Raw genomic sequence first — 27,094 nt, forward strand, 5'->3', positions numbered from 1 at the left:
ATATCTTATATCTTCTGTATCTCTTAGGCTTCTCTACCAAACTTAAGTATTTAAGAGTCTAATAAAACATCTCAAATTCAACGAGCCTGGAACTAAACTCTTAAAAACACAGCCTAGAGAATATAGAAAACATTTGCAAATCAAATATCTGATAAGGGTCTAGTATTCAGAATATAGAAAGAAATTTTACAACTGAACAATAGAAAGACAAATAATATAATTTAAAAATGGGCAAAGATTTGAGTAGAAATTTCTCCAAAGAAGATATACAAATGGCCAATAAGCAGTTAAGAAGATGCTCAACATTTTAGGCCATTAGGGGAATGCAATTAAAACCACAATGAGATGCAAATTCACACCCACTAGGATGGCTAAAATAAAAAAGATAGACAATAACAAGTGTTGGCAAGGATCTGGAGAAATTGGAACCATCATACGTCGCTGGTCAGAATGTAAATGGTGCAGCTGCTTTGGCAAGCAATTAGAAAGTTCCTCAAAAAGTTAAACATAGAGTCACCATATGATCCAACAATTCCCTCCTACTTGTATACTCAAGAGACCTGAACATATGTCCACATGAAAACGTATACATGCATGTTCACAGGAGCATTATTCATAATAACCAAAAAGTGGACAACCCACAAGTCCATCAATTGATGAATGGATGAATAAAATGTGATATATCCATACAATGGAATATTATCCAGCCATAAAAAAGAATGAAGTGCTGATTTGTGCTACAACATGGATGAACCTTGAAAACATTATGCTGAGTGAAAGAAGCCAGACACAAAAGGCCACATATTGTATGATTCCATTTATAAAAATTTCCAGAATAGGCAAGTTCATAGAGACAGAAAGTAGATATCAGGGAGGGAGGAAACAGGAGTAGCTAATGTGTATGGGTTTCTTTTGGGGGGTCAATACGTGTTCTAGAATTAGATGGTGTGATGGTTGTACAACTTGTAAATATACTAAGAACCACCAAATTCACATTTTAAAGGGGTGAATTTTATGATGTGTGAATTATATCTCAATTTAAAAATTATCATAATGAAAGTAAAAAGAAAAGAAACTGAGCTCTTGATCCTGCCCCACCTGAAACCTTCCTACCTAAAGCCTCTTCCAGCTCCATCCTTCCAATGGCTCAGGCCAAAAATTTTGGAGCTATCCTGGCTTCTCTTATTTTCTTACACCCCACATTTAATCTATTAGCGTATCATAATAGGTTTTCCTTCATAATATGTCCAGAATCTGAGCACTTCTCAACCCCTCCACTGGTATGCCTCTTGTAGGGGCATCTTCATCTCATACCTTATCTACTATTGCAGATGCCTCCTGGCTTCCTGTTTCTGCCCTTGCCACCCTAAAAGCAGTTCTCAACACTGTCTCAGAGGGGTGCTTTTGAAATACCAGTCAGATTCTGTCCCTCTTCTCCTCAAAACTCTGCAAGGGGTCCCATCTTATTCCAAGAAATCTGAAAGTCCCTACTGTGACCGCCAAGGTCCTCATTGCAACCCTTTCCCACTGTTTCTCCAGCTTCATCTCCTACCAACCTCTCTTGCTCAATTCCAGCCAGTCGAGCTTGCTCACGGCTTCTGGAACATACCTGGCAGCTCCCTGCCCCTGCTTTGAGTCATTGCCCTGATGTCACTTTTTTGAGAGACCTACTCTGATTACACCCTCCCCACACCTCCATTCTCCCTTACCCAGCTTGCTTCTTTTCCATTGCACTCAACACCAATAGCATGCTATATAACTTACTTATTTATGTTTATATGTTTATTTTCTTTTCTCCCCTCAGTGTAAGATCCACGTGGGCAAGGACTTTTATCTGCTTTGTTCACTCATGTATCCCAAGTGCCTAGAACAGCATCTGGTACATAGAGAGTGTTGCTCAATAAATATTTGCTGAATTGAATGAATGAACTCTGAAAAACGAGAAGGAATTAACCAGAAAGTGTTTGGAGAGAGCAATGGAGGAGAGTGTTCTGGGAAGAGAAACAACGTGTCTAAATGCCTTAACAAATTAAGGAAGAAAAATAACATTTGCACATCAAACAGATGGCATAAAATCATTTGATAAAATTTAACACTCATTCTTGATAAGGACAAACTCTTTACTTAAACTTTAAACAAACTCATGAACTTCTTAACTTGTAGAAGGATTATCTACCAGAAACTTAGAGCAAACGCCATCTGTAATGGTGGAGCATTAGAAGCATTCCCATGGTCCAGTTGTCCTTCTGGCATATGGTAGCATCACACTTCTCTACCCCTTTCCAAGTTAGGCTTGCCCACAGGACGTGATTTGAAATGCTAGTGGATGGAATGTGAGTCATTTCAGGGTGGAAACTTCAAAAGCCAGCGCATGCTCCCCCTTGCCCTTTCCTCCGTGACCATGGATGCTCATGTCCATGGAGGCACGGAGACCCCATCAGCCTAGGGCTCTGAGAAATGACAAAAAGGAGCTCTTCCTGGTACCATGCCTTGTGTTGGACATGTGATGTGAGAAATAAATTTTTATTGTGTTGAGTCACTAGATTTGGGGATTGTTACTGCAGCATTTCTTGACCTGCCTTGAATGATACGCCCAGTGCAGTCAGAAATGAACCAATGCTTCTACTCTTCAACAATATCCTGGAAGTTACAATTAACACAGTAAGAAATTAAAAATAAACAAGAGGTTTAAAGATTGGAAAACAAGAGGCCAAACTGCCATTTGTGATGATATGATTATCCACTTGGAAAACCTGCAGCAACAACTGGTGAGTCCAGCAAAGCGGCTGCACACCAGATCAATATTTACAAATCGAGAGCTTTCCCATATATCAGCAATAACAATTTGAAAATGTAATAACAATTTTAAAATCCCATTCACCATAGTAACAAAAACTATGAAATACTTAGGAATAAACTTATTAGAAATATATAAGACCCTCATGGAGAAAAGAATAAAAGTTTATTGAAAGACACAAAAAGACCCAAATACATGGAGAGATGTGTTGTATTCAATAAGGGGATGACTACCATTGTAAAGATGTTGCTTCTCCCCAAATTGATTTAAAACTTCAATGTAATCCCAATCAAAATACCAAAATCCTCATAGAACTTGACAGGATGCTTCTAAAATTCATATGTTTATTTATTTGCTTAACAAAACCTTGTGGAAGGCTACAAAGGGTCTGACCCTGTTCTAGGTACTGAGGATCTGGCAGTGAAGAAAACAAACCAAAAAAAGCCTTCACGGAGGTTTCATTCTAATGGAGAAAAACTAGTAATAAACAGACATATAGATACATAATATCTCATGTGATTTTACACAGTATGTATAAATGTGCAACAGTAGCCCGTTGAAAAAGAACAAATGGTGAGGGTTAGGAGCTTGTCTTATCAGATCAAAAGGCATATTAGAAAGCGGCAATTTTGAAAACAGGTGGCATTGGTACATAGAAATAGATGATGAGAACAGACTAGAGTTCAAAAACAACCTCGCACATCTAGGGGGATTTGACTTAGGATAAAGAAGGCATTTCAGATCAGTGGAGCAAGGACAAATTCTTCATGAGACCTGTTGGGACAGTTGACAACATATGGGAAGAAAGCATTGATCCCTACTTTGTACCATACGCAAAAATGAATTCAAATTTCAAATTTAAATTTATAAAAAGAGAACAACTTCAAATTTTTAGAAGAAAGTATCAAAGAACGTCAGCATGATCCTCAGGCAGAAAGTGTCTTTTAAATATTCCCCATGGGGAGGAATATGTAAATTAGTACATTTTGGAGGGTGATTTAACAGAACCATTTAAAGTGGAAATACACATAATCTATGACCTAACAATCCCACTTCCAGATATTTAATCTAGGAAAACACTTGCCCAGATACATAAGGATATTAATTGCAGCATTGCTTGCAATACCAAAAAATGAGAAAAAAATCCAAATTCAATATCTTATGGAAATATCTAATAAAATTGGTATGGTCATATATTGAATTATTATTATCATTCAGCATTTTCAAAGAATGAACTAGAACTAAATCTATGTGTGTGAATATGCAAGATCTCAAAAATATATTGTTGAGTAAAAAGTCAGTTCTGAAATGCCACCTACTGTATGATGCCATTTATATTTGTATTTTTAAAACACACACACAAAACAATACTATATATTATAGTGTATTCATCAGGATTCTCCAGAGAAATAGAACTAATACGATATATAGATAGATAAATAGATTTCTTTCTTTCTTCCTTTCTTTTTTTTTGCTGAGGAAGGTTCCCCCTGAGCTAACATCTGTTGCCAATCTTCCTCTTTTTGCTTGAGGAAGATTCACCATGACCTGATGTCTGTGCCACCCTTCCTCTATTTTGTATGTGGGATGCCTCCACAGCATGGCCACCAACAAGTGGTGTAGGTCTGCGCCTGGGAATCGAACCCAGGCCCCCAAAGCAGAGCATTCTGTACTTAACCACTAGGCCACCAGGCTGGCCCAATAGATGTCTTATAAGAAATTGACTCACACAGTTATCGAGGCCAAGAAGTCCCACAGTTTGCCATGTGCAAGCTAGAGACCTAGAAAAGCCTGTGGCATAGAACCAGGCTGAATCTGAAAGGCTGAGAAGCAGGAGAACTGGTTGTATAAGTTCCAGTCCAAATCTAAAGGCCTGAGAACCAGGAGAACCGATGGCGTCGTACATCTCAGGCCGAGGTCAGGAGAACATCAGTGTCCAGCTCAGTCAGGCAGAGAGAGCGAATTTTCCCTCCACCTTTTTGTTCGCTTCAGGCCCTCAATGGACTGGGTGATGCCCACTCACATCGGGCAGGGCAATCTGCCTTACCCAGTCTATCAATTCACATGCTAATCTCATCTGGAAACACCCTCACAGACACATCCAGAAATAATGTTTAATCAAGTATCCGGGCACCCCAAGACCCAGTCAAGCTGACACATGAAGTCAACCATCACATATAGAAATAGCTAACATCTATTCATCACTTAACCGTGAGCCTGGCACTATCCTAATCACTTAACGTGGAACATCTTACGTAAATCTTAAAACTACACTATTAGTTACTATTATTAATTCTTACTTTATAGATGATAAAACTGAGGCAGGGAGAGGTTAAGTAATCTGCTTAAGCTTACACGGTCAGGAAGTAGGAGCGCTAGGAATCAAACCTTAGCAGTTCAGCTCCAGAACCTGAGCTCTGGACCACTATGCTGATCACCTGAAGCTCCTAACAGTGGTGACATCCGGGGAAGGGTGGCCCAGACCTGGACTTGGAGGAGGGACAGGCAGTGGTCAAACAAAGCTCTGCAAAACCTGTGATGTTCTGTTTTTAAAGAGCAAAGTAAATTGGCAAATTACTTGTTAAAAGCTAATATTAAAATTAATCAAAATTATTAAAATTAACTTTAAATATATATATTAAATATATGTACGTGAAATTATAGCATTGTTTTTCAGAATATAGTGATCGTGCTACAAGGAAGTAGACAGTGCTCCATACAGCTCTGATGTGGACTAGACCCAGTTTGATGGGGGGGTGGAGGGCGTGGAGGGGGTGGTTTGGGAGACTCTCCTGAGGAAGTGCCTTTGAGCTGAGCGATGCAGGATGCATGTGTATTAGTCAGCAAGGTTGAGGGGTTGGGTGTGGGAGGCGGGGAAGGGATTTCCTGGCAGAGGAAGCAGCATGAGCAAAGGCCCTGAGGGGGCACCACAAATTCCAGGAACTAAGAAGACAAGACAAATGTGTTGGACCTTAGAGAAAGAGGGCGCATGGCATGAGATAAGGCTAGAGAGGTGGGCAGAGGTCAGACCTCACGGAAGCTTCCAGGCTGAGGAAGGGACTGTGAGTTCAAGTCTAAGAACAACGCACACTGTTGAGTAAGATGAAAATTGGAAACGCTGATTGTCACCATGGAGATCCCTGGAGTCACCTTCACAAGGCTGTGTTATGCTAGCGAGTGGAAATGCCAAGAAAGAGTCTGAGAGTGTAGACAACTCTCAAAACGTGTAGATCCAAAGCACAAGAGAAAGATAGGGAGGCCCCTGGAGGGAGGATGTGCAACTGAGGGGTGGGTTTGATTTCTGCTGCTGTTGTAATTTTTATGACGGAAGAGACTTCTATGCAGAAAGACATTTCCACAGGGATGTTCATCATAGCATTGTTTATTATAATAACAACAAAAAAGAGAACCTAAATATTCAATGATGGGTCAATTCATTAAATTGTGGGACATCCAAATGCTGCAAGGCAATTCAGTACTCAAAAAGTCATATTATGGAAGAATATCTAGTGTCATGGGGAAATGTCTACAATATATTAAGTTTAGGAAGCAAGTTATAAAATAACGAGTATATTATGATCTCGTTTTGGTATCAGAAATTAAGGGTACGTGACAGGATGTCTCCTCCACCTCTTCCTTTCTCCCTGTCTTCATGCCTTGTGGTGGTGGGAGTAGGGGGGTCTTTTGACGTAATGCAACATGATAAAAATTATGCCAAGGGAAGGGATCCACTTTATCAAAAGAGAGGTTTACTTGTCTTGTGGATGCTGCACCTGGGTCCAGGATGGAGCTGGGATGTTGGGAGGGGACAAAGGAATAAGAAGGAAGGGGCTTCTGGCCCCAGCCTAGGCCAACTTTATACCAAAGCTGGAAAAAAATGTATTGCTTGTGTTCTGACTTTTGGAAGAATTTCTGATCGATTATAAAAAAGATTTTTTGGAGGAAGAACTGAAGGAAGACGTAACCTCTCAACATCTGAAACAAGAGGCTGAGTTTCCTGCTGGCTTCAGCAAGGGACAGCTGTGCTTGCAAGGCACAGTCTGAGCGAGGCAGAGAGGTGATCTCACACAGGCTTTGGGGAAGCGCAGAGTTCAGGGACGGGTCAATTTTCAGAGGCTTTAAGAATTAGTTGACCTTTGGGGCTGGCCCCGTGGCCGAGTGGTTAAGTTCGCATGCTCCGCTGCAGGCGGCCCAGTGTTTCGTCAGTTCGAATCCTGGGCGCGGACATGGCACTGCTCATCAGACCACGCTGAGGCAGCGTCCCACATGCCACAACTAGAAGAACCCACAACGAAGAATACACAACTATGTACCGGGGGGCTTTGGGGAGAAAAAGGAAAAAATAAAATCTTTAAAAAAAAAAAAAAAATTTTCCGTTTAAAAAAAAAAAAAAAGAATTAGTTGACCTTTGACCCTGGAAGGCTGGAGCGAGGCTGGTGCTGACTGGTTATTTTCATAACTGATTGAGCACACGATTTCAGGAGCGTGGTTACTGAAACGAGTGGTCACCTAAACCAGGTTTATAACTGGTTCTAAGAGTTACTTGTTATTACGGCCACATAACAATGAGTCTTTTCCTAAGAGGCTGGGAATGTTATCTTCTCAGGGGGAAGGGGAGGGGATGGCAGGGAAGTCTACACACATCTACACATATTTAAACATGAAAGGTCTCAGGGAAACAGCTCAGGAGACCCTTTGTGGCTGGAGCTAATCTTGATAGGCCAGGGCTGGTTTCTAAAGAAGGATCCCAAAGGCATCTAGAGTCTCCTGGGTTTGGACGTGGGGCTTGGTTGCCAGAGAAGAGTCCTAGCCCCTCCTCAGCCTGCCCAGGTCTGGTGAGAAGTGGTATTTCCAGTTGACCCGGGAGGACAGCTCGAGGATGCACCTCCAGGTTCTGACTGGGCCCTCCCTCCTGAGCGATGGCTTCCATGACCCCACAAGGCTGGCTCTGGGTCCACAAGAGAATGGGAGCCTGAGAGGCCTCAGTCTGCCTTGCCGTGGGGCAGCCATGGCCAACTGTCAGCCCCCTGGCCAGCTGTCAGCCCCCTGGCCCTCCAGAGACTCTGGGGCTGAAATTCCTTGAGCACATTTTTCACCCTCTCAGTGCTTCCTTCCAGCTTGTCTCGCAAGTGAGAAGACTTCAGAAGGGGATTGTGGCGGAGACAGCTTTGAAAGGGATAAAGAGCTCAGGGAAGGAAGGATATCACCATTACAGTCTAAACCTCAGACCCCAGCTGGGAGCGTCAGGCGGTCACATGTCTGTAAACAACCAGCCCTGCAGGCCTGGGGCTGTGTGAGCCCAGGGGCTCCCCTTACCGTGTTGCCCACATGGTAACTCATGGGTGGCCCAGGCTGACTGCTGGGCGGCGGGGGGTGGGGGGGGGCAGGGGCCTTAGAGGAGAGAGAAGGAGAAAAGGAAGACGGAGCATGGGGTGGGGGTGGGGGGGGCCGGCAGGGGGTTCTCTCCTACTCTGTCTAAGGACAGGGGCTGATTCTCCTGCCTCGATGAGAGGTCAGTATGGCAGCAGGACCCTCTCCCTGTCACCCAGGTAACACCCTCTCACTGACAGAAACAGGGAGTGGGTCCAACTCTGGGAGGAAGCCTTCAACCTCCTCCCTCCCTGACTGTCCTGCCTGGTGGTTTCCATGGTAACAGAGTCACCTCAGGGATTAGAAACACACCATCTTTTTGGCCTGGAGCCCATTGGTCTCTGAGGTGGGGCCCACAGATGGCTAGCAGGGGCCAGGCCCTCCTCTGCCTCAGTCACAGCCAATGTCGGGGGAAAGGGGGGTGCTCCAGGCTTCCCTCAGGAAAGGGAAGGGTCAGCCTTCTCTAGGAAAACAGCTGCTGGGCTCTGGTGCTGACAGACAGCCATCTTTCCACACTGCGGCTCTGTCCTGTCTCCGCCCTGTCTGGAGCCTTGATTTCCCACCAGAGTTTGTGGAGGGGCCTATTCTGCTGACCCACGCCGACCCACCTCACAGATGTCTGGCCTGCCTCTCGGGCTTGGAGCAGACACGGTTCTTTTCCCCTCCTCCCCTGCTCTCCATCCTGAGGAGATGATGTGGTGAGGGGTAGAAAGCACAGGCCTTGGAGACAGATCTGGATTCAATTCTATCTCAGTCACTTACTGGTAAAATGTTAAATTCTGGCTCACTTAACTTTCATGGCTTTGGGGCCATGAGTCTGGGCCTCAGCTTCTTCATTTGTAAAATGAGAAGGTGGAAACGGATTATTTGTAAATTTTCTTTCAGCCTCGAATTCCAAGATCACGTCACTCTCCTGCTTAAAAATTTCAGTGTTTCCCACTGCTTAGCGAAGCCCTAACTCCCCAGGACGGTGTCCAGGGCCCAGCCTACCTTCCAGCCTTATCCATCACTCTTCTGCTTCACGTGCCCTAAGCATCAGCCAAACTGAACACTTGAAAATCCCCGTGCAGCCATGGGTTTTCCACCTCTGGGTCTTTGTTAACTGGTTGCTCCACCTAGAATGCCTTCCCGGTCATGTCCCCACCCTCAATCTTGCCCGTTCCTCAAGTGACGGCTCACATGCCACTGACTTTGCAAAGCCGGCCCTGATTTTCCCCAGGTGTGAATCATCTCAGATACCTGTGATTTCTTTAGTAGCACTTCATCTGCATCTGCTTAAGCCAGGTGGCCTTCTTTCCTTCTCTTATAACCACCTGTGCATATCTGATTTCTCTGACCAACTTTCTGAGATCAGAGACAACGTCTTATTTCTCTCTGTAACTCTAGCTGATCCAAATACTCCACATGCCTTGGTCTCTGCCTAGTGTCTCACTGAGTGAGCATCTCTCAGAGAACATCAGGGCCTTCAACATGAGGGAAATGTAACAGCACTTCCCAAAACCCCTCCTTCTTTCCCCAAATGGTCTTAAATCATCAGAAGCTCCACAACGAAACCCCAAGCTCTTTCTCTAGATCTGGCCCTGAAGTCTACTTCCCCCTCCGGGCTTGCCTTCTCTCTTAGTTCTTAGGTAGATCAACTCAGCCTCTGCAGCTAAGACCTCTCTCCTTATTCTCTTATTTCTTGCAGAACGGGATTTTCTTTGGTAAATGGAGAAACTGGGAAGACATTCACATGCTAATATATTTTGCCTCCTCACAAGTGTCTACTACAAAATGGCTCATCTTAGTAGACTCAAAACTGCTCATGAATGAATGAATGACCAGGGTAACCAGCCCACATGCAAAATTACGACCAAACTCTCTGTTTCTCTCCATCTCCAGTACTTCTTCCTAGACCAAGCCACCATAATGGGTTGTCAGGATTTGCTACAGCCTTCTAAGTGATATTTGCACCCCTAGTCTTGTGCCCCTAAGGTCTATTTCTTCATGCAGAAGGCGGTGATCTTTCAAAAATGTACACGATATCACTTCATCTCCTGACTGAAACCCTCCAATGGTTTTCCTCCACATTATAACAAAACTCAAACTCCTTACCCTGCAAAGCCCTTCATGATCTGGCCTCTGCCAACCTCTAACATCACGTCTCATGTGCCTCCTTCCCTTGCCCATCCTGCTCCCGCCACACTGGAATTCTTTCTAGGCCTTTGCATCAGTGTCTTCTGTTTGGAGTGCTCTTGTCCTCTGTTTTGGAGTGATCTTCACATGACCGACTCCTTCTTGTCCTTCAAACTTCACCATAAATGTCACCTCCACAGAGAAGCCTTCTGTGACCTCCTGGTCCAGAGTACTTTGCCCCAAACACTCTCTCATCCCCTTTCCTTATTTTCCATTCAGCCTCTATTGCTGCATAACAAACTGCCCCCAAGCGATTTGTGATTATTCTATCTCATGATTCTATGGGTTAGGAAATCCAACATGGCACAGTAGGTAGAGCTTCTCTCTGCTCCATGGGGTCTGGGGCTTCGACTGTGATGGCTGGAAGTTGGAACAGCTGGAGGCCAGCTGAGCATCTCTCCCTCTCATTCTCTCTCTCCACACCTCTGTATGGCTGGCCTGGGCTTCCTTCCAACATGGTGACCTCACGATAGCTGGACTTCTTACATGGCAGCTCAGGGTTCCAAGAGACTAAGGCAGAAGCTGCCAGGCCTCTTAAAAGAACTTGGAACTATTATAGGGTCCCTTCTGTTATATTATATTGATCAAAGCAGACCCAGGTCAACTCAGATTCAAAGGGAGGGAACAGAGACCTCCCTTTTCAAGGGGAGGAATGTCAGAGAATTTAAGGCCATCTCTAATACGCCAGAACCACACTTTGGCAATAAGACACTTTCTTATTAATTTCTTTGTTTACGTGTGTAACTTGCTTACTGAGTAAAGAGTGGGAGTACAAACAAACCAGTTTCTTTCTTTCATTATTGCTTCTAGATGAACTTTATTGATTCTCCTTTTCCTGTCTCTTAACAGCATCTTGGGCAGTTCTTCTAATGTTCTTGTCACTTTAATTCATTAAAGGTCCAGCCCCATCTAGCTGGTCCCTCCAATTTAAGACCAACCCCTTTCCCTCCCCAAGGCAAGACCTGGATTTGGCTCAAGGGAGCGGAGAGGGGCATGGTCTGCCCTTGTACCCGGTTCCCTCTCCACATTCCCTTTCTCTTCTTTCAACCAGGGTCAGGAAGGAGGAATTGGGGAAATTCCCTCTTAGCCGTGGCCATCTCTTCTCTGGCTATGAATGTGCCTGACATGACGAGCATCCATATGCCAACTGTCTTGTGGGCACACCGCAGGCCACCCCACAGCACTGTTCCCTGATGTGCTCCTTTCCAGCTCCGCATCTAACCCCCCTACTCAGCCACTGCCCCAATCCTACATGCACAGTCTACAGCCCGTGGGGTCTCCTCGCCTGTAGGCCTCCTTCTTGGGAGGGGAATGTCATGGGCAAGGCAGCTCATGGCCATTCACCTCCCACCATGTCCCCCTGACCTGCAGGAAACCCTTGCTGGAGGCTCCAAGGTGTCCCTCCCTCTGTCCTCTGTCACTCTTCAGTTCTCCACTCCCCTCAGTTCCCACTTGGATAGCACATGGGCTAATCTGAATGGCAAATCCAGCTCCAGTGAGGCACGGAGGGAGAAACCAGCAAACCAGGTCTCCAGTGACCCCCCCAGCCCCCCGCCCCACAAAACCCTGGTCTTCTGCTCATGGAGACTGAGGAAGGGGGATCTGGGTGATGTTTGGGACCAGTGGAATCACTTCAGCCATCTCTCAATAAACCCTGTAGGCAGATGTGTTCAGCCTTAAACAGGTTTTCCTTTGTTTTAGAGTCGGGGATACTCAAGACCCCTTTCTCCTCAGCTCTGGGTCCAGTCACCAATTTGAGCAGGAATAAAGCCTACCCAGTATCCTGTAACACAGGACTACAGCCTGTCTCTCCACTCCATACAAGATCTGTGAGAGCAGGTCCCTGTGTGTTTTATCCCCACTGGATCCTCGGTGCCCAGGACAGCGTCAGGTACACAGGTGGGGCTCTACGAATACGTAAGAAGCAAATGAGACGGGCCCTCTAGGACCCAAATGACCTGAAAGGACCGCTGATCCAGTCAAATGGACCAGTCAGTTCTTTTCCTACTCGTCCGCTGTGAGGCTCCCGGCCATGGATGCAGATCTTTGCACCTGGCCTCCAGGAGCTCCCCGGTTTCTATCTAGGTCTCCACAGGGTTGCTGGCCTTGGTGGGGAGGCTAACCTCCAAGTGGGTGACTTGTGAGGCTGACAGCCTTGGAGATGCTACAGGGGCTGAGCTGGGGTCCCTGGGGCCGAGCTGGAGGCCTGGCCAAGGGGAAGGGGTGCTCTGCTCAGCTCTCAATCTGTCAAAGGCAATGCCTCAGAATGGCTGCAGCCCAAGAGCGGAGAAGCAGGAGAGAAAGTGTGTTCCTTCTGCAAAGTGCATCCCCCGGGGCTGGCCCACACCCCCTCTGTGATCACCAGCCAGAAGCACATTCTGACCAGAGTGTCCTCCAGGGGTGCCCAGGCCTCATGAGCTGCCTCAGCAGAGCCACCTTACCCCACCCCACCCCACCCCGCCCCACCGGACTGTCTATGGCTTCCCTCCAAAGTTGAAGGTGGTCCCCTGCCCCCTGGGCCCCTGAGGGTTTGTCTTGAGCAGCCCCCAATCAGAAAATGGGAACTCCCCTTCCTGCACCACTTATGACATAAAAACAAACACACCTTGTGGGTCACAGGCACATGGGAGTCTGATGGTAAGTGGTTTGGACTGAGGAAAGAAAAACAGGAATTTTTTTTTGCTTCATGCCAAGGCGTTCAAGAGAAGGCGGAGAAAGATGGGAGGTGAAAGGAAGAAAAAATGGAGCAGCCCCTGGGGATCCCTGCCTTCAGAGCCTGAGCAGCCGGCGACCAGGACCTGAGGAGATGGGGAGCCCCATTCACGCGGGGTCCAGAGGGCCTGGCACTGGGCTGGGGGTGGGGTGGCACTGGGGGGAGGGGAAGGGGTCTGTGCTCCTGCATTTGAGGGTGTTCAGGGGTGGCTGGGGCCAGGGCCCCCCAATTTGAGGTCAAGATCACATCTTGGGAACCTCTCCTTATGGGAGGAGTGGACCTTGGGGTTCTGCCAAAAGCAGCTGGGAGGAAGACAGCCCAGGACGTTGCAAGAGCAGGCCGGAGCCACCTCCAGGGCAGGCCGGGAGCCCAGGAGCCCTTCCTCTGTCCGGCTTCCATTCTCTGCTGTTGTCCACTATCCGGCAGAGACACTCCCCTGGAAAAGCTGTTTCCAGACTAGAATAGTTTATTCAAGAGAATCTGGCTTGGCAGTCAGACAGCTACGCAGGGGCAGCTTGCTCCCTGTCCAGCCTGGGGCCCACTCTTGGCCTGTGTCCCTGAGAGGGGCAGGATGGTGACGCCTTGGCCACAAAGAACAATGTCCCAGTACAAGCAGTGGTAAGATATGAGGAGAGACCATAGGGGACAAGGAGTGGCAAAGGCCCCCAGGCAACCACTGTTCTCCAGAGCTGAACGTTCTGATCTCCAGGGTGCGGAGCTGCTGCCAGGAGGAAGCAGTGGGACCCCCCGCACCCCGCCTGCCTTTGTGCCCAGCTGGACTGTGGTGGCCTGAGCAGGCCCCTCCAACCCCACTCTGGGCAGGAGCTCCCAAAACAAAGGCCGCCTGTCGGAGCAGAGCCCAAGGACCAGTAGTGGCAGTGGGTCCCTCTCCCCTTCCCTCGCCAGCCCCCTGCAGACCCCCAGGGCCCCTGGGGCCTGGCTTGCCCCTCACAAAGCCACATGTCCTGCTTCTTCCCAAGCTGAGGCACACACGGGTCTGTGGCTGCCTTCTTTCCTTCTCTCACGTTCTGTTTAAGGCACTGAATTCCTGAGGGTCCTGTCCCTCCCTGCCCCTCATCTCGGAGGGGGCGAGTCATTCAGCAGGGATACAATTGGCTAATAAATAGAGGGCAGGTGCCAGCAGGGAGGTGACCAAGAATGTGACGGTAATAAATACACGAGCCGGGTGTGGGGTCTCTCTCTCCTCCGAGGGGCTGGTTACCTCCGGGGAACAGTATCGCCGCACCTGCAGAGAACAAACACAGACGGGGGATGAGCCCACTGCAGAGGGCGGGGTCCCTCCTAGGGGAGGGCAGGCAGATGGCCGGAGCAGGAGCTGCGGCAGGCAGCGTGGGGAGACTGCAGCACTCCTGGACCTCTGCTTGCACCGACGCCAAGAAGCCAGGAGCTATGCTTCACCAAGCACTTACCCAGCTGCCCCAGCCTGCGCCAAGCACTCTCTCATTTACCCTTAACAGCATCCCATGAGGAAGGCACTGTTACTACCAGCCTTTTGCAGATGAGGAAACTGAGGCTCAGAGAGGTTAAGAAACTTGCCCAAGGTCACTCAGCTAGTCAGTGACAGAGCCAGCTTTGAACCCAATCTGGCTCCATGCACTAATGCCTCTGGTTACTCTGGGACAGCAGTTTTCAAACGGGGCTTCAGGTACCCCTAGATGTACAGGAAGATTGCCCAAGGTGTATGTGAGTACTGATGGTTTTAAAGGAATCAGTTTTCAGCCTCCACGTGTGCTCTGCCTGAAAACTGTCTGCCCGCGACGTCTGCTTCCCCACCATCTTCCCCGCCTGAGGTCGGCTTCCCCACCACCGAGCCACACCTGCCCTTCTCCCCTAAGAAAGGAAGGAAGCATCTTGCCACTGCAAACCCTGCTACCGTACTTTGCCCCAAGGTAAAAAAGTATTTTGGGGGGACACACTGAACAAAAGAACAATTTGAGGTGCAGCTATGGAGAAGGGAGATACGGCGAACCACTGGGCAACCAAGCCTTTCACAAGTCAGGCGGTTTCCGAGTCCTTGCTTTCAACAAAACTGAAGAACAACTTGACTGAATTGTCAGCTAATTATGTCAGGAGAAGTCATTTTTGTTGGCACATCACCTTGAGGTTTTTGGCAAAGAACTTGGAAGGAGTTCAAGTGATTGAGTGACATCTAGTTCCACTCACTTATCTACGTGGGTGCGGTTTCTCATCCTTTATCGTCTATAAACAAGGATGGACAGGGAGGGAAGGAGCGCTGGACGCTGTCTTGTCTGGCAGGAGGCAACATTCATTAGCTAATTGAAAAGAGGTGGCCACATCCATCTCATTGAGAGCCACTCCTGATAAGACTGATTGCACTTTCATGTTTAGCATTTATTAAAATGTGATGCATTTGTGCTGATTTGATCAATCTGTACTACTAGTAATTATTGTGAGAATTCACTCCAGGAGAAAATTTAATTTAGAGTTTTATGTTCAAGGGAAATTTTAAATAATTCAGACTTATATACCATTGTTGTGGTGGGTATACACAGCAAGGTGATACATTAGACTTCTGAACATTAAAAAAATATTTCATTAAGCTAAAAGTCTATGGGCAAAGTGAAATGGAAATACAAGTTCAAGAAAAAAAGAAGCAATGTGAATATGCAACTATTAATGAGAGTGTTCATATTTTTTTGTTGTTGCTGTTCATTTTTTAAAAGTGCATGATGGTAAGTAGGAAATTAGGATGTCCTATTCATAGGATACACCTGAAGAGTTATATAAGGGCTCTATATTAAATATTTATAACATTTATAAATATTTACAGTATTTTTATATTTATATATAACATGCGAGAAATGATATCCTTTGCAACTATTTACAATTTTGATGGAAAAGTTCAATGTCAACTTAAAAACGAATGGGGCCGGCCCCCTGGCCAAGTGGTTAAGTTCGCGCGCTCCGCCTCAGTGGCCCAGGGTTTCGCTGGTTGGGATCCTGGGCGCCGACATGGCACTGCTCATGAGGCCATGCTGAGGTGGCGTCCCACATAGCACAACCAGAGGCACTCACAACTAGGATATACAACTATGTGCTGGGGGATTTGGGGAGAAGAAGGGAAAAAAAGAAGATTGGCAACAGATGTTAGCTCAGGGCCAATCTTAAGGAAAAAAAAAAAAAGAACAAGGGAGCACATAGGTTTTTGAAATTCTTTCAGGAGATTCCTGAATGAGACTTTTCAAGAATGCTGTCCTGGCAGATGGAGCAATGAGACACTTTCTATGTGGGGCTGCCCAGCCTGGGGGCAGCCCTGCATTGACTACACTGCCAGCTCCTTCTCCAAGTTGCTGCCTGGGCCCAGGGGAGAAAGAAGGGCCACATGTCTTCAGGGAACCAACTTCCCCAGAATCCCTGTCTATAGGGAGTGGGGTGGAAGTCTCTGCTCACGGAGGGGCAGGCTCATGGGGTGGGGCTTGGGTCAGCTCCAATCCCCCGGCATGAAATGCCTTCCTGGGGTCTTAGAGGGGGAGGAGACAGGCCCTGAAGGAGAAGGGCAGTGTGAGTGAGTTCCAGTGCATATGAAATATTTTATTTTTACTATTTACTCCCATGGATTCGGGTTTTCCCTTCTCTAGTCCTTCTACCTCAGCCACAACCCCGGCCTGGACTCCAGCCTGGGACTCCAGGTATGAAGCCAAGATAGGCAGGTAACATGGAAAGGGAAAGAGGAAGTGAGTGGACCCCAAGGCCTCCTGGGGGTGGGCAGAAATACTGGCCTGGGAGCCAGTGAGGGGTTGCACCTTTCCCAGGGCCGCCAGGAAGCAGCTATGGATAAGTTTTCAGCTGTTGGACTTTTCCAGTGTAAGCACTGGAGAGCAGGAATCTTGTCGGTTTGGTCACTGATGAATCTGGCACACAGTAAATGCTTGGTAAATATTCACAGAATGACTGAATGCTTGCTGGGCCCTTGACCCCTCATTCTCCACACAGAGGAAAACTAGACTCAGAGAGGTGACATGACTTGCTGGAGGCCACACAGAGACTCAGGGCTAAGCCAGGACGAGAACTAAGGTCTCCTGATGACTCCTGGGTCCACTGCCTGGGCCTTGCTTTCCCCTTCCGACCACTGACCCCTGCTGGCAGGGCGGGGCTCCCCTCTGGCCCAGCCTCCTTGCCATCCATGGTCCCCCCTCGCACTCACAGGTGGCAGTCTGTGGGTCTCTGCTTCTCTCTCTTCCTCTTCCCCCTGCCCTTGGGTCTCCTCCTGCAATAAGCCAAAAGCGTCAGGACAAAGTGGCTGGGGGCCCCCATGCTAGGACAGGGACTGGCAGGCCCGAGAAAAACCTGGAGCCCCAGCCAGACCACTTACCTTTCTGGCTTCATCTTCTCGCGAAGAGGCCTAGGAAAACAGATAGAGAGAGAGGCAGGGGAGAATCAGGCGAGAGGTAAGTGGGGGCTTCCTCCCTACCCCTGTAGCTCGCCTCGGACATGCCAGTCCTGGCCCTGCAGTTGGCAATGTAGCCACTAGGGGGTAGCATGGAGCTAGCGAGGGAGAGACAGCCAGAGGGCTCTGGGCTTCAGCTCCACTCAAGACTCTGGTGACCTCCCCAAGAGAGGTACCAAATCCCTCTCCTGGCTCCTCTCTACATCCTTCTGCTCCTCAGCATCTTGGCATCAAGTCTGGGGACCTGTGAGCCTGTTCTCTGTTGCCTTCTCTGGTCACTTCCTTCCCTGGCTCCTGCCCTGCCTCCCAGGGTGCACTCTGGGAGTCTCCTCAAGGACAGTGAATAAGGGCCAAGGCCATGGACTGGAGGATGGTTGGCACGAGCTAAGGCTGCCTGTCAGGGCACAACTGCCACCCCTGCCCTGGGGATGTGTGACGCTGCAGGCAACTGCACGGGGAGTGGATGAGGGTGGGGTGAGGGGAGGTGAGCACAAGCCCCATGGTCACCAGGCATGTCCTGGCTCTGCCTCCCGGCACTGTGGCTGTTGGCCCAGAAGCAAGAAGAAAGATGTCCCTGTTGCCCAGCCCATTGGAAGGGGACAGGGCCTCAGTCTTCCCTGGGAACGGGGCTGGGGGCGTGGGACAGTATATTAACAGTCTGCTTCGGGGCCAGGGAATGCTGCCCTGGGCTGGCTGTCTCCCTTGGGAGCCAGGGCAGGGTACTGGGGCCTCCTGGGACGGCCTGGCCATGTGTCTGCCATCTTGGGCAAGTCAGAGACACCCTTGGAGCCTCAGTCTCCTGGTCTGCCTGCCCCAACAGAGCGGCTATGAGGGCATAGTTGAGGTAGAAGGTGAAAGGTCACCATCCAGCGCTGTGCCTTGGGGGGTTCACTACTGAACGACTGTCATATGACTAAGCCCTGGCTGGGAGGGACTGGAGGAAACAGATCGAGGCAGGGCCCCCAAGAGCAGTACAATAAAGAGGGCCTAGAGCCTGGGTTCAGGTCCAAAAAGGGCTCCCAGAGCCCTAGACACTAGGCAGGGCCAAGCCCAGGGCAGCAGTGGGGCTCCTAGAGCATGTGGTAATGGCCATGAGAGGCAGCAGGAAAAAAGGGCAGGCTTAGGGGAAGACAGGCTGGGGGTCATGCACTAGCAGTGGCAAATCATGCAACCGGACCAAACCTTAGTCTCCCCATCTGTAAAATGGGGATGCCAAGAGTACCTACCTCCCAGGGTGGTTCTGAGAGCAGATACCTTGTCTGTCTTGCTCACCACTGTATCCCAAGCATCTAGGACAGTGCCTGGCTGCGGTAGGCACTCAATAAATGTTTGTTGAATAAGTGAGAAAAGTGCCTCGTGTGGGGCTAGGCACAGAGTAGATGCACAATAAGCGGTAGTCCTCCCCTCTTCCTGCCCCAGGATAGGGCTCAGGACCCCAGTCTGGTGCCTCCATCATGGCCCACTGGCACCAGGAGAGCATCTCTGCCCATTTCTCTCTTCCCTCAGCCTGGTTGGCGGTGCCAGGCCGGCTACTCCTGGTAACGAATGTTCAGGGTACCCTGGGCATGGGCAGCGAGACTGGCACTGGGCAGAGGATTTGCCAGGTGAGGACTCAATTCTAAGGGAAGCCCAGTGCCTCTTTCCTTCTGCCCCGTCCTTCCACCAGGGCTTGTCCTTCTCTGCTCTCCTCTGCCGAGCTGCCCCCTCCCAGGGGCACCAGCCTGGCCAGAACGAAGTCCCAGCTTACAATGTCTTTGCCTCAGGTGCCTCTTCCAGGGCTGGGCAGCAGCCTCCCATCTCGGGGAGGAGGTGACATGCTCCGAGCCCCTGAAAGTCTGGGAGGGACCCAGGCTTCCTCTGCCCCTGTAGCCCTGTAGCTTCTCAACAGCTGTGCTCCAGCTGCTGGGACCACCTCCCCAGGCAAAACCGGCCGATGGTGGGACAAAAGGCAGCGGCCATTACTCCCTATTTCCCAGCCAGGAAGGAAGTGCAGGCTGCAGCTGAGGCTGCCAGTTGCATGGGTCCTGTCCCTACCACCCTGAGGACCTACCTGCACTCGCAGCGCACGTGCTGAGAGAAGGTCAGCTCCACGTAGGAGGGCCGGTCCCCAGAGCGGATCTTCAAGAGCTGTAGGGAGAGAAAGGTTGGATGCCTGGATTGGGGGGTGGCCCGTGGTTTCCAACACTCTCTCCATCCTCTCCGTGGGGGAGGACAAGACTCCCTATTCCTCACCAGCCTTTGGATGCAGGCCCTCATTCTGCTTTAAGGGTGGGGCAAACAGCCCTCCTACCTGCATGGCCATCTGAGGGACACCCCTGTCCCTCCCTACCCAGGGCCACCAGCATAGCCATAGTGTAGGAAGGGGGCCCATGCTCTGCAGTCAGAAAGACCCATGTTCAAATCTCGGCTCTTTCACCTGCTGAGCAAGCGAAATAACATCTCCGAACCTCAAGTTCCTCATCTGTGAAATAGGAACACTTGTCTTGAAGGAATGAGAGTTGAGGTAACACCTATGAAGGGCCTGGCACAGTGCTTGGCATTGTTCAGAAAGCACTCGACAAACCATCGTGTGTGTACGTGCACGTGTGTGTGTGCCTGCGTGCAAGCAAAGTGCAGGGCCTGAGCTGGCTTGAGAGGGCACCCGATGCTCCTGGTACAAACAGAGGCTTCTTGAGTCTGAGCAGATTTCTTTTCCAACCTCAACCAGATATCCTGGGTCCTGGGGGAGGGCTAAGCCAGGGCCTGAGTAAGCTGGTAAGGGAGGAGGTGAGTGGGCTCAAAGCCCGGGGGGGCGGGGGGGGGGTCAGGAAGGAGGGCACTGTGCTGGAGTCAGTTCCAGTCCTGTGACCTTGGGCTGCCCTCCTTCCCTCGCTGGGTGGCCCCCTGAGCAGGCCAGGGCATGAGGAGGGGACTCTCCCTACCTGCATGGTGACGTTGACCGTCTCCACGGGCGCACAGTGCAGGTTCTCATCACCACAGCAGCCAGTGCAGCGCAGCAGCGAGACGCAGGATGGGCTGAACATGTGCTCCACCTCGCTGGGGTACTCAGACACAATGTCCACCAACCTCTCCAGCGTCCGGCAGTAGCTGCGGCCCCACACTTCATGGAAGGGCACCACTACGAGGAGGCACAGACAGCTGGGTCAGGCCAGGAGGGGCCTGCTCCTCAAAGCCCCAGCCCCAGCTCCCCAGGTCCTGCAGGGCCTTCCAGGTTCAGCCTCCACCCCCTCCTCCACGAAGCCCCCAGCCTATCTGAGCTCCCTCTGCTCCGAGCTCCTGACGTGATCCCTCTGGGAGGACTGTTTCCCTCTTGGCTCATCTGCTGGATGGAAATGCCAGTGGAACAGAATTTCTCGGGGCCCTGAGCTGTCTGCTCTGTTCTCAACTCAGGCTCGCACATCTGCCTTGGTGTCTCTGGAGCTCTGAGGAGCAGCTCTGGCAGCTCCCCAGGCCTTCTGGGTCTTTCTCAGGCCTGACCCGGTGCTTCCTTGGTCTTGGAGAATTTGCAGCAAACAGTCAGTTCTGCGAGTTCTGCAAGATTGGCTTGCAGAGTCCCACAGGGAGGGTTAGCCTTCCCCTTAGCCCTTATTTCCCACCCGCCCCCCCCCCGCCCCTCCAGCGGCCCTGGACCAGCTCTTCTGCCTGGCAGCCAAGACCAGCCAGCCACGTGCCCCATCCCCACTCGCCGTTTTAGTCGGACCAACCCTTGCACCAGTGGATGCCGCAACACCATAATTCCCACCTTTGGGCTCTGCTCCTTGCCCCCTTCTCATTTCTAACCAAATAAAGCCCACCAGCCGTTTCTCAAGGCCCACCGCCACCTCCTCCCAGAAGGCTTCTCCAACTTTTCCAGCAGGAACAGATGTTCCTCCTTTGAGCATAACTCGGCCCTGAGGGCTTGCTTTATCTCGCCCACTGGTGGCTCTTATCTCCTTTACAACCAAGTTGAGGCTCCGTGAGGACAGGGCCCCAAGCCTCCGGTAAACAGAGGCTAAGCAAGAACTGATTGATTAGATGACAGTACACTGAGGATTATCAGGGATGTCCCGGACCACCACAACGTCCTGGTGGTTGTGACCAGGATCTTTTAGGGGCTGATCTGGAACCTCTCAAAAGATGCTGCTCTTTCAGGGGAAGGCCTGGGGCCTGGCCCCAAATGGAGGCTCCCAGGAAGTGAGTAGCTAAAGCCAGGAGACTTGGCTTCTAGTCCTGGCCCTACACTGGCTGTGTGACCGTGGGGAAGTCACTTAACCTCTCTGGGTATATCAGTTTCCTCAGCTGGGGAAAAAGAAGGCTGGGAGCAGATGGTTGCTAAGCTTCTCCCAGCTCTGACGACGGTCTGTGACTTTGCGCACACATCCCAACCCAGCCTTGAGACTGTGGCAGAGAAACATCTCCAGCCCTGGGTCATCCTGCCCTACACCTGCTGGTCATCCTCAGCCGGTGGGGGAGGGCAGGGAAGCTGGGCTACCTGGGGACCCTGCAGCCTCTGCCCTAGAGCAATGGCCTCTCCTGGCAGCCCCTCGCTTCCTTCCACGGCCCTTCCTAGGAGGCAGAAGGGGCCGAAGTCCATTCCATTGAGCCTCTGAGGACGTGAGTCTCAGAGTAATCTCAGAGGAAAAATAAACTTCAGCCCTCGCAGAGGCCCTTGGGAAAGGCTGCAAGCTGGTGGAAAATACCCAGGAGGCGGTGTGTCCACGTGGAGCTGGCAGAGGCGGCCACAGAGGCAATAAACCGTGCTTATCTGAGCGTCTGCTGCTCCATTCTGCCCTGTCTGCTCAGGGGGCACTAGGACTAGGTCCAGGAATGGGAAGGGGACCAGACGCTTCCCCTGAGCCCACCTCTCCAGCCACAGGGACATTCTCCCTGGATCCAAGTGGGAAACAAGGCGCTCTCCCTCTAGGCAGCCCCAAAGCCTGGGGGAAGGCGGCCTTTGCAGTGCGAGGTCAGAGGAGCACCTCCCCATCCTAACTCCATGAGCGCGTGTTTAGTCTAAAATCTTCACGAGCACCATGTAACTCTAGCGCTTAATCTCCGCCTCGGAAAACATAAATAACAGCAGAGAAATAGCCAGCTGCCAAAGTGCCATAGGAGGCTCAGGCTCCTGCCCTGGGACCAGCCATCAGGGAGGCGACAGCAGCAGAGAAGGGGCACCCCAGTCCCCTACCATTCCACCAACAGACTCCCACCCGGCTGGGCCAGGTTAAGCAGAGCCGGCTGGGCCTTGGCAGTAGAAGAGATTTCCTGTCTTCACCCCCACACCCCACCATGCAGACTGTGTCAACAGGTCCCAGGCTCCAGGGCCCCGAAATCCACCACTTTCTGGGCCACATGGCCAGACCATGCTGGGGGAGGGCTGAAAAGAAGGTGGGCTGGGCCTGGTTTACCTGGCAGCCCCCCGGGAAAGGGCAATTCATCGGGAAAGAGGGCAATTCATCGGTGGAGGCCGCTGCTTGGGTGTGTGAGAGAAACAAAGGGGGCTGGGCGAGGGGCCGGCTGAGGGAGCATGCGACCGCTCCCAGATGTGGGCTGAGCCCTCAGGAAAGAACTCTGCTCAGCTGCTCCTGAATGCACTTCCTCTGGCCCCAGACCTGCTCCAGAGGCAGGGGTTGCAGGGAAAGGAATGGGAGACTGTGGCCCAGTCAGGCACCTGGGTGGGGCTAGGTGGTCCCACAAGGGCCACAAGTGGGCCCTCAGCTCTCCCACCGGCCCTATAGGCCTCCCACCTGGCTCCAGCTGCCTACCACCCAGGACAGAGGAGACCCAAGAAGGGAAATGTTTAATCCTGAGAGCAAGCTTCTGGAGAGGCTGCTGGGGAGGGGCCCTCGGCCTGTCTCAGAGCTGCTGGCCATCAGCCTGAGCCCAGCAGGTGTGCTCTCCATGGTCACTGGCGGGGCACACAGCCAGCCTGCCTCAAGGGACAGCCTGCTCATGCCTGCTCAGCCATGAGCCATGGGGAGGCCTGGTGCCATGCACTTGGCTCTGCCACATATACTGAGGAGTATCTGATGCTTTAGATGACCCCAAGGGCCTCTCTGAGCATCAGGTTCTTCATCTATAAAATGAGGAGAATACAAATGCCTTCCTAGTTCACAGCCTGTGCTCAGCATAGAATTCTGGTAAACGCCCAACGCTATTATTAGAATAGTAATAGTAAAAATCAATGTCCATGGCTGCAAAGTGCAGACCACGTTGTCTCTTGTCTGGCATTTGTGGGAGGGCATGGCATTTTCAGATTTTGATAGCTGGGGTCCAAAGCTCATGGTACTTCCCCTGGCCACCATACAGGCTTCCTGACTGATGAGGTTGACAGGTGAGCTGCCCTAAGGAATTGACACTTCCAGGCCTCCTCACGCTGGTCCCTGGGAGATATATATACTCCTGTGACTCCTCTAGGGAGTCAGATAATCCTACAATCTTAGAAAAATAACCTGAAATATCATGTAGTCTAAGGCTCCCATTTTACAGATGAGGAAACTGAGACTCAGATTTCTTTGGTAGCTGTTGCCTGAAATATGCTGAAAGCATCATAAAGGCCATGGGGTGGAGATGGGTGATGGGTCCCTCCCCAAACCCCAGAGGGCACAGCAGGGGAGGGGGAGGGCATCAGTGAAGTCAAGGGCTGCTACCTCCCCCACCACTCGGTGCCCAAGTGCCCGCAGGCAGCTGGTGGGCGGGCAGGCAGGCCAGCAGAGAGAGGGTGTTCCCAGCCTGCGGAGGCTATCACACGCGTGCGTGTGCACGTCGCTACACACTCCCTCTCCCCTACACGCACAGTAGGAAGCCTCAGCAGTGGTGTGTGGACTCGCCGCACGTCTCGGAGAGGCCGGGAGGGAGGAGCGAGGCAGGGGCCCTGGCATGCACCTCCTGCCTTCTGCACGTATGCCTTTTTGGCAAACATGTTGCCCTTTGAAGATTTCCTCTTGATGCCACCCGGGGTGGGGAGTGGAGGGGTCAGGGAGGGCCCGACTCATGTTCTGTCTGTTTGTAATCAATGGAAAGGCCTCGTCAGATCGCTGCAGACGGGCCAGGGCTGGGCTGCTGGGAAGGTCCCCTCAGCCCTCACTGATCCCCTTGACTGATGGCCCACGGCATCCACTCCCAGACCGCCAGTGTGGCCCCCAGCACTCACTGCCCGAGCTGCCCTCCAAGACCCCATCTGGCCCCTTCCACATGCTGGGAAGGGACTCTGAGCCAACTGGATGCACCCTGGGCATACTGGCCCCAGCCCTGTTCTCTGTGTGCTGGGTGACCCCGGCCCAGGAATACACCTCTCTAGGCCTCTAGGTCACAACGGCGGAGCTCTCAGGCCCTGCCAACCTCATCAGCCAGGATGTCAGGCAGCTTGCAGATTCTCTCCAACTCAGTCTCAGCCAGTACCCACCCTTCATGCCAGTCTCTTCCCATCCTCCGCAGAGGCCTGGGAGGGAGGGCTGGATGAGCACACATACCCCCAGCCCAGCCAGCTTACCTTCCACCTCTGACGAGCCGTTCCCAGCAGACAAGGCCCACTGCTGTGGACAGAAAGGTGCAGAGATGAGGGAACCACTTGGGTCTCTGCGCTCTGGGGCCAAGTGTGTTGACAAGAACGTAGAGGCTCCTCTGGGCTCCTTTCCCCCTGCTGCACACACTCTCTGCTCAGTCTCAGAGCCGCCTCTTTCCAGGTGCAACTAAAAACTCACTGGACCCTGGGTGGTCCCACCCCTCTCTTTGGCCTCAGTTTCCTCTTTTGGAAAGGGTGGCAGGCTGGAGGCTTTGGAGACTTTGTTTTCTGTGCCCCAAAGATCTTGCAATCCTTTGGGGTCTCCCTTCCACCCAGCCCTGCTGGGCCCTGTGCAGCCCGCCTTGGCTGGGTGCCAGAGCCCAGGGCGAGGTGATCAGCTAGTGGGAGCCGAGGGGCTGGAGCGGGTGGCGCCATGAGCTGGTGCTGCCGGTAACGTTACACCTCTGGCCAATCCTGCAGCCAGCAGATGGGTGGCGGTGGTGGGGCTCTTCCACCCCTGTGGGACCGCCCAGCCCACCCACTCCTGGGCTGGGGCTGGGGACTCCCGGGGCAGCAGGACAGCGTAGTGGGAAGGGAGCTCATGGGCTTTGTCAGGATTTCACTGCCCAAGCTGGCTCCTGGCCAGACTCACCCGGCTCCTGGGAAAAGGGCCCTGCTCACTTCCCCAGGCCCTGCACTGAGGACCTCCGGCTGCCCACCAGGGAAAGAGGGCACAGCATGACCTCCTGTCTCACCCCCAGCCCACCCAGGAGCCCTGGGCTCAGCCCAGAGCACTGGTGGGGGCAGGGCCCAGCCTCCCCACCAATGGCCTCTTCAGCAGGCTTTCCCTCTGTCAGGCCAGGTCAGAGGTCCTGGGGGCGCCTGCCTTGTCACGGGGCCTCGACCCTGACCACAAGGCCAGGGACCCGCCTGAGATTAGTGGAGAGATGCTTTTAGCAAAGCCACCAGAGCTCCAGGGGCCAGACAGGAAACCTCCCTCCCTTCCCTGTGGCTTCCCTGCCCCCACCAAGACAGACCCCGGAGCTAGAGTCTGGGACAGTGCAGCCTGAGGTCTCCTCCCAGACGGCGTGGTCCAGCTGGCTCCTGGGAAGTGTGTGGACATCCTTGGAGGAGCCACTCCCCAGAGTGAGTCTGTGATTTCAGAGCCCCTGCTTCTAGTGCTGGGGGTGGGAAGGTCAGGGGAGCCAGGCTGGGGGTGGCGGGGTGGGTCTTACCTGGGGGGGCACAGCAGGCAGCGCCAGCCCAGCCAGGAGCTGCAGGAAGCAAGTGAACAGCCTCATGGCAGGCATCTTCTCAGACGTCCCAAGCCAGGAGGCTCCAAGGGAAAACCACCATGCTCGCCCCCCTGGGGAGGCCCTAGCACAGGAGGAGGGGAGCTGAATGGGGGGCCGGATGCCCCCTCACTGCGACCTCGAGGTCCCCGCCGGTGGCCTGAGCATCTTCTGCAAGCCCTGGGGAGTCGGGAGCCGGCAGGTAAGGCTGCGGCTGGGGAACCTGATGCGGAGCGCCCGGCGGGGCGGGGCGGCGGGGGGCAGGCGGGTCCCTGGGGAGGGTCCGTCGGGAGCCCAGAGCGATCCCCCTTCTCTTATGGCTGGCAGCGAGGATGCGGCTTCCTTCTCAGACAGCAGCTCCCTTCTGGGACTGAAGCTTTTCGGCTGCTGGGTTTCAGGGGCCGTGAACGGGGCGGGGCTGCGGGCCGGCCCCGCCCACTGCCGACGCCGCTCCAGACCCGAGTCCTAGGGAGCGCCTAGCGCCGGGCCGGCCCGGAGGTGGCCGAGGCGCAGAGCTGAGCGCGCCGGCCCCGCAGCGCGTGCAAGGGGCGCTCCGCACACCGACCCTTAATGCCCCGCCGGGGCTCGCCGGACCGAGAGCATGCAGTGCCGGCCGGCGGAGAGGGGTTCACAGCTCTGTTCCCCTCTTCTAGGCCGGCCACCGGGAGTGGGAGCATCCAGATGTGGAGCCCAACGTCTGCAAACGAGGTTCGTGACCTTAGCGGCCTCTGCGGAAACTACAGTCATTTGGTCAGGCCCTTCCACCTATGTCATCCCCACAATCCTCAGGGGCGAAAGGATTATTAACCTTATTTTATAGATGAAGAAACTGAGG

The 27,094-nt window shown here is 52.0% G+C and overlaps 1 protein-coding gene across 2 annotated transcripts; it reads right to left on the reverse strand.

Moving 5' to 3' along the window:
* Positions 1 to 13,503: 13,503 nt before the first annotated feature.
* On the reverse strand, positions 13,504 to 26,702 carry PGF (placental growth factor). Of its 2 annotated transcripts, XM_001491442.6 has the most exons (7): positions 26,203 to 26,681; positions 24,956 to 24,998; positions 20,406 to 20,602; positions 19,535 to 19,611; positions 17,410 to 17,439; positions 17,242 to 17,304; positions 13,504 to 14,301 (listed from the first exon to the last, which is right to left on the reverse strand). In XM_001491442.6, the coding sequence occupies exons 1-7, from the start codon at positions 26,275 to 26,277 to the stop codon at positions 14,274 to 14,276; spliced, it is 513 nt and encodes a 170-aa protein (XP_001491492.3). In that variant the 5' UTR covers positions 26,278 to 26,681; the 3' UTR covers positions 13,504 to 14,273. The 2 variants fall into 2 exon arrangements, with proteins under 2 accessions (XP_001491492.3, XP_003364102.3); XM_003364054.5 differs by lacking the exon at positions 17,242 to 17,304 and having other exon boundaries at positions 26,203 to 26,702.
* Between the last annotated feature and the right edge of the window lie 392 nt (positions 26,703 to 27,094).

This window comes from Equus caballus, chromosome 24 (assembly GCF_041296265.1).
Source record: "Equus caballus isolate H_3958 breed thoroughbred chromosome 24, TB-T2T, whole genome shotgun sequence".
Classification (NCBI taxonomy): Eukaryota; Metazoa; Chordata; class Mammalia; order Perissodactyla; family Equidae; genus Equus; species Equus caballus.

Excerpts from the sequence above, each read along its gene's own strand:
- PGF (XM_001491442.6), bottom strand. The coding sequence starts at position 26,277 with ATGCCTGCCATGAGGCTGTTCACTTGCTTCCTGCAGCTCCTGGCTGGG. Across the intron at positions 24,999-26,202 it reads TGCCTGCTGTGCCCCCCCAG|CAGTGGGCCTTGTCTGCTGG; the intron begins GTAAGACCCACC and ends TTCTGTCCACAG. Across the intron at positions 19,612-20,405 it reads CGGTCAACGTCACCATGCAG|CTCTTGAAGATCCGCTCTGG; the intron begins GTAGGGAGAGTC and ends CTCTCCCTACAG.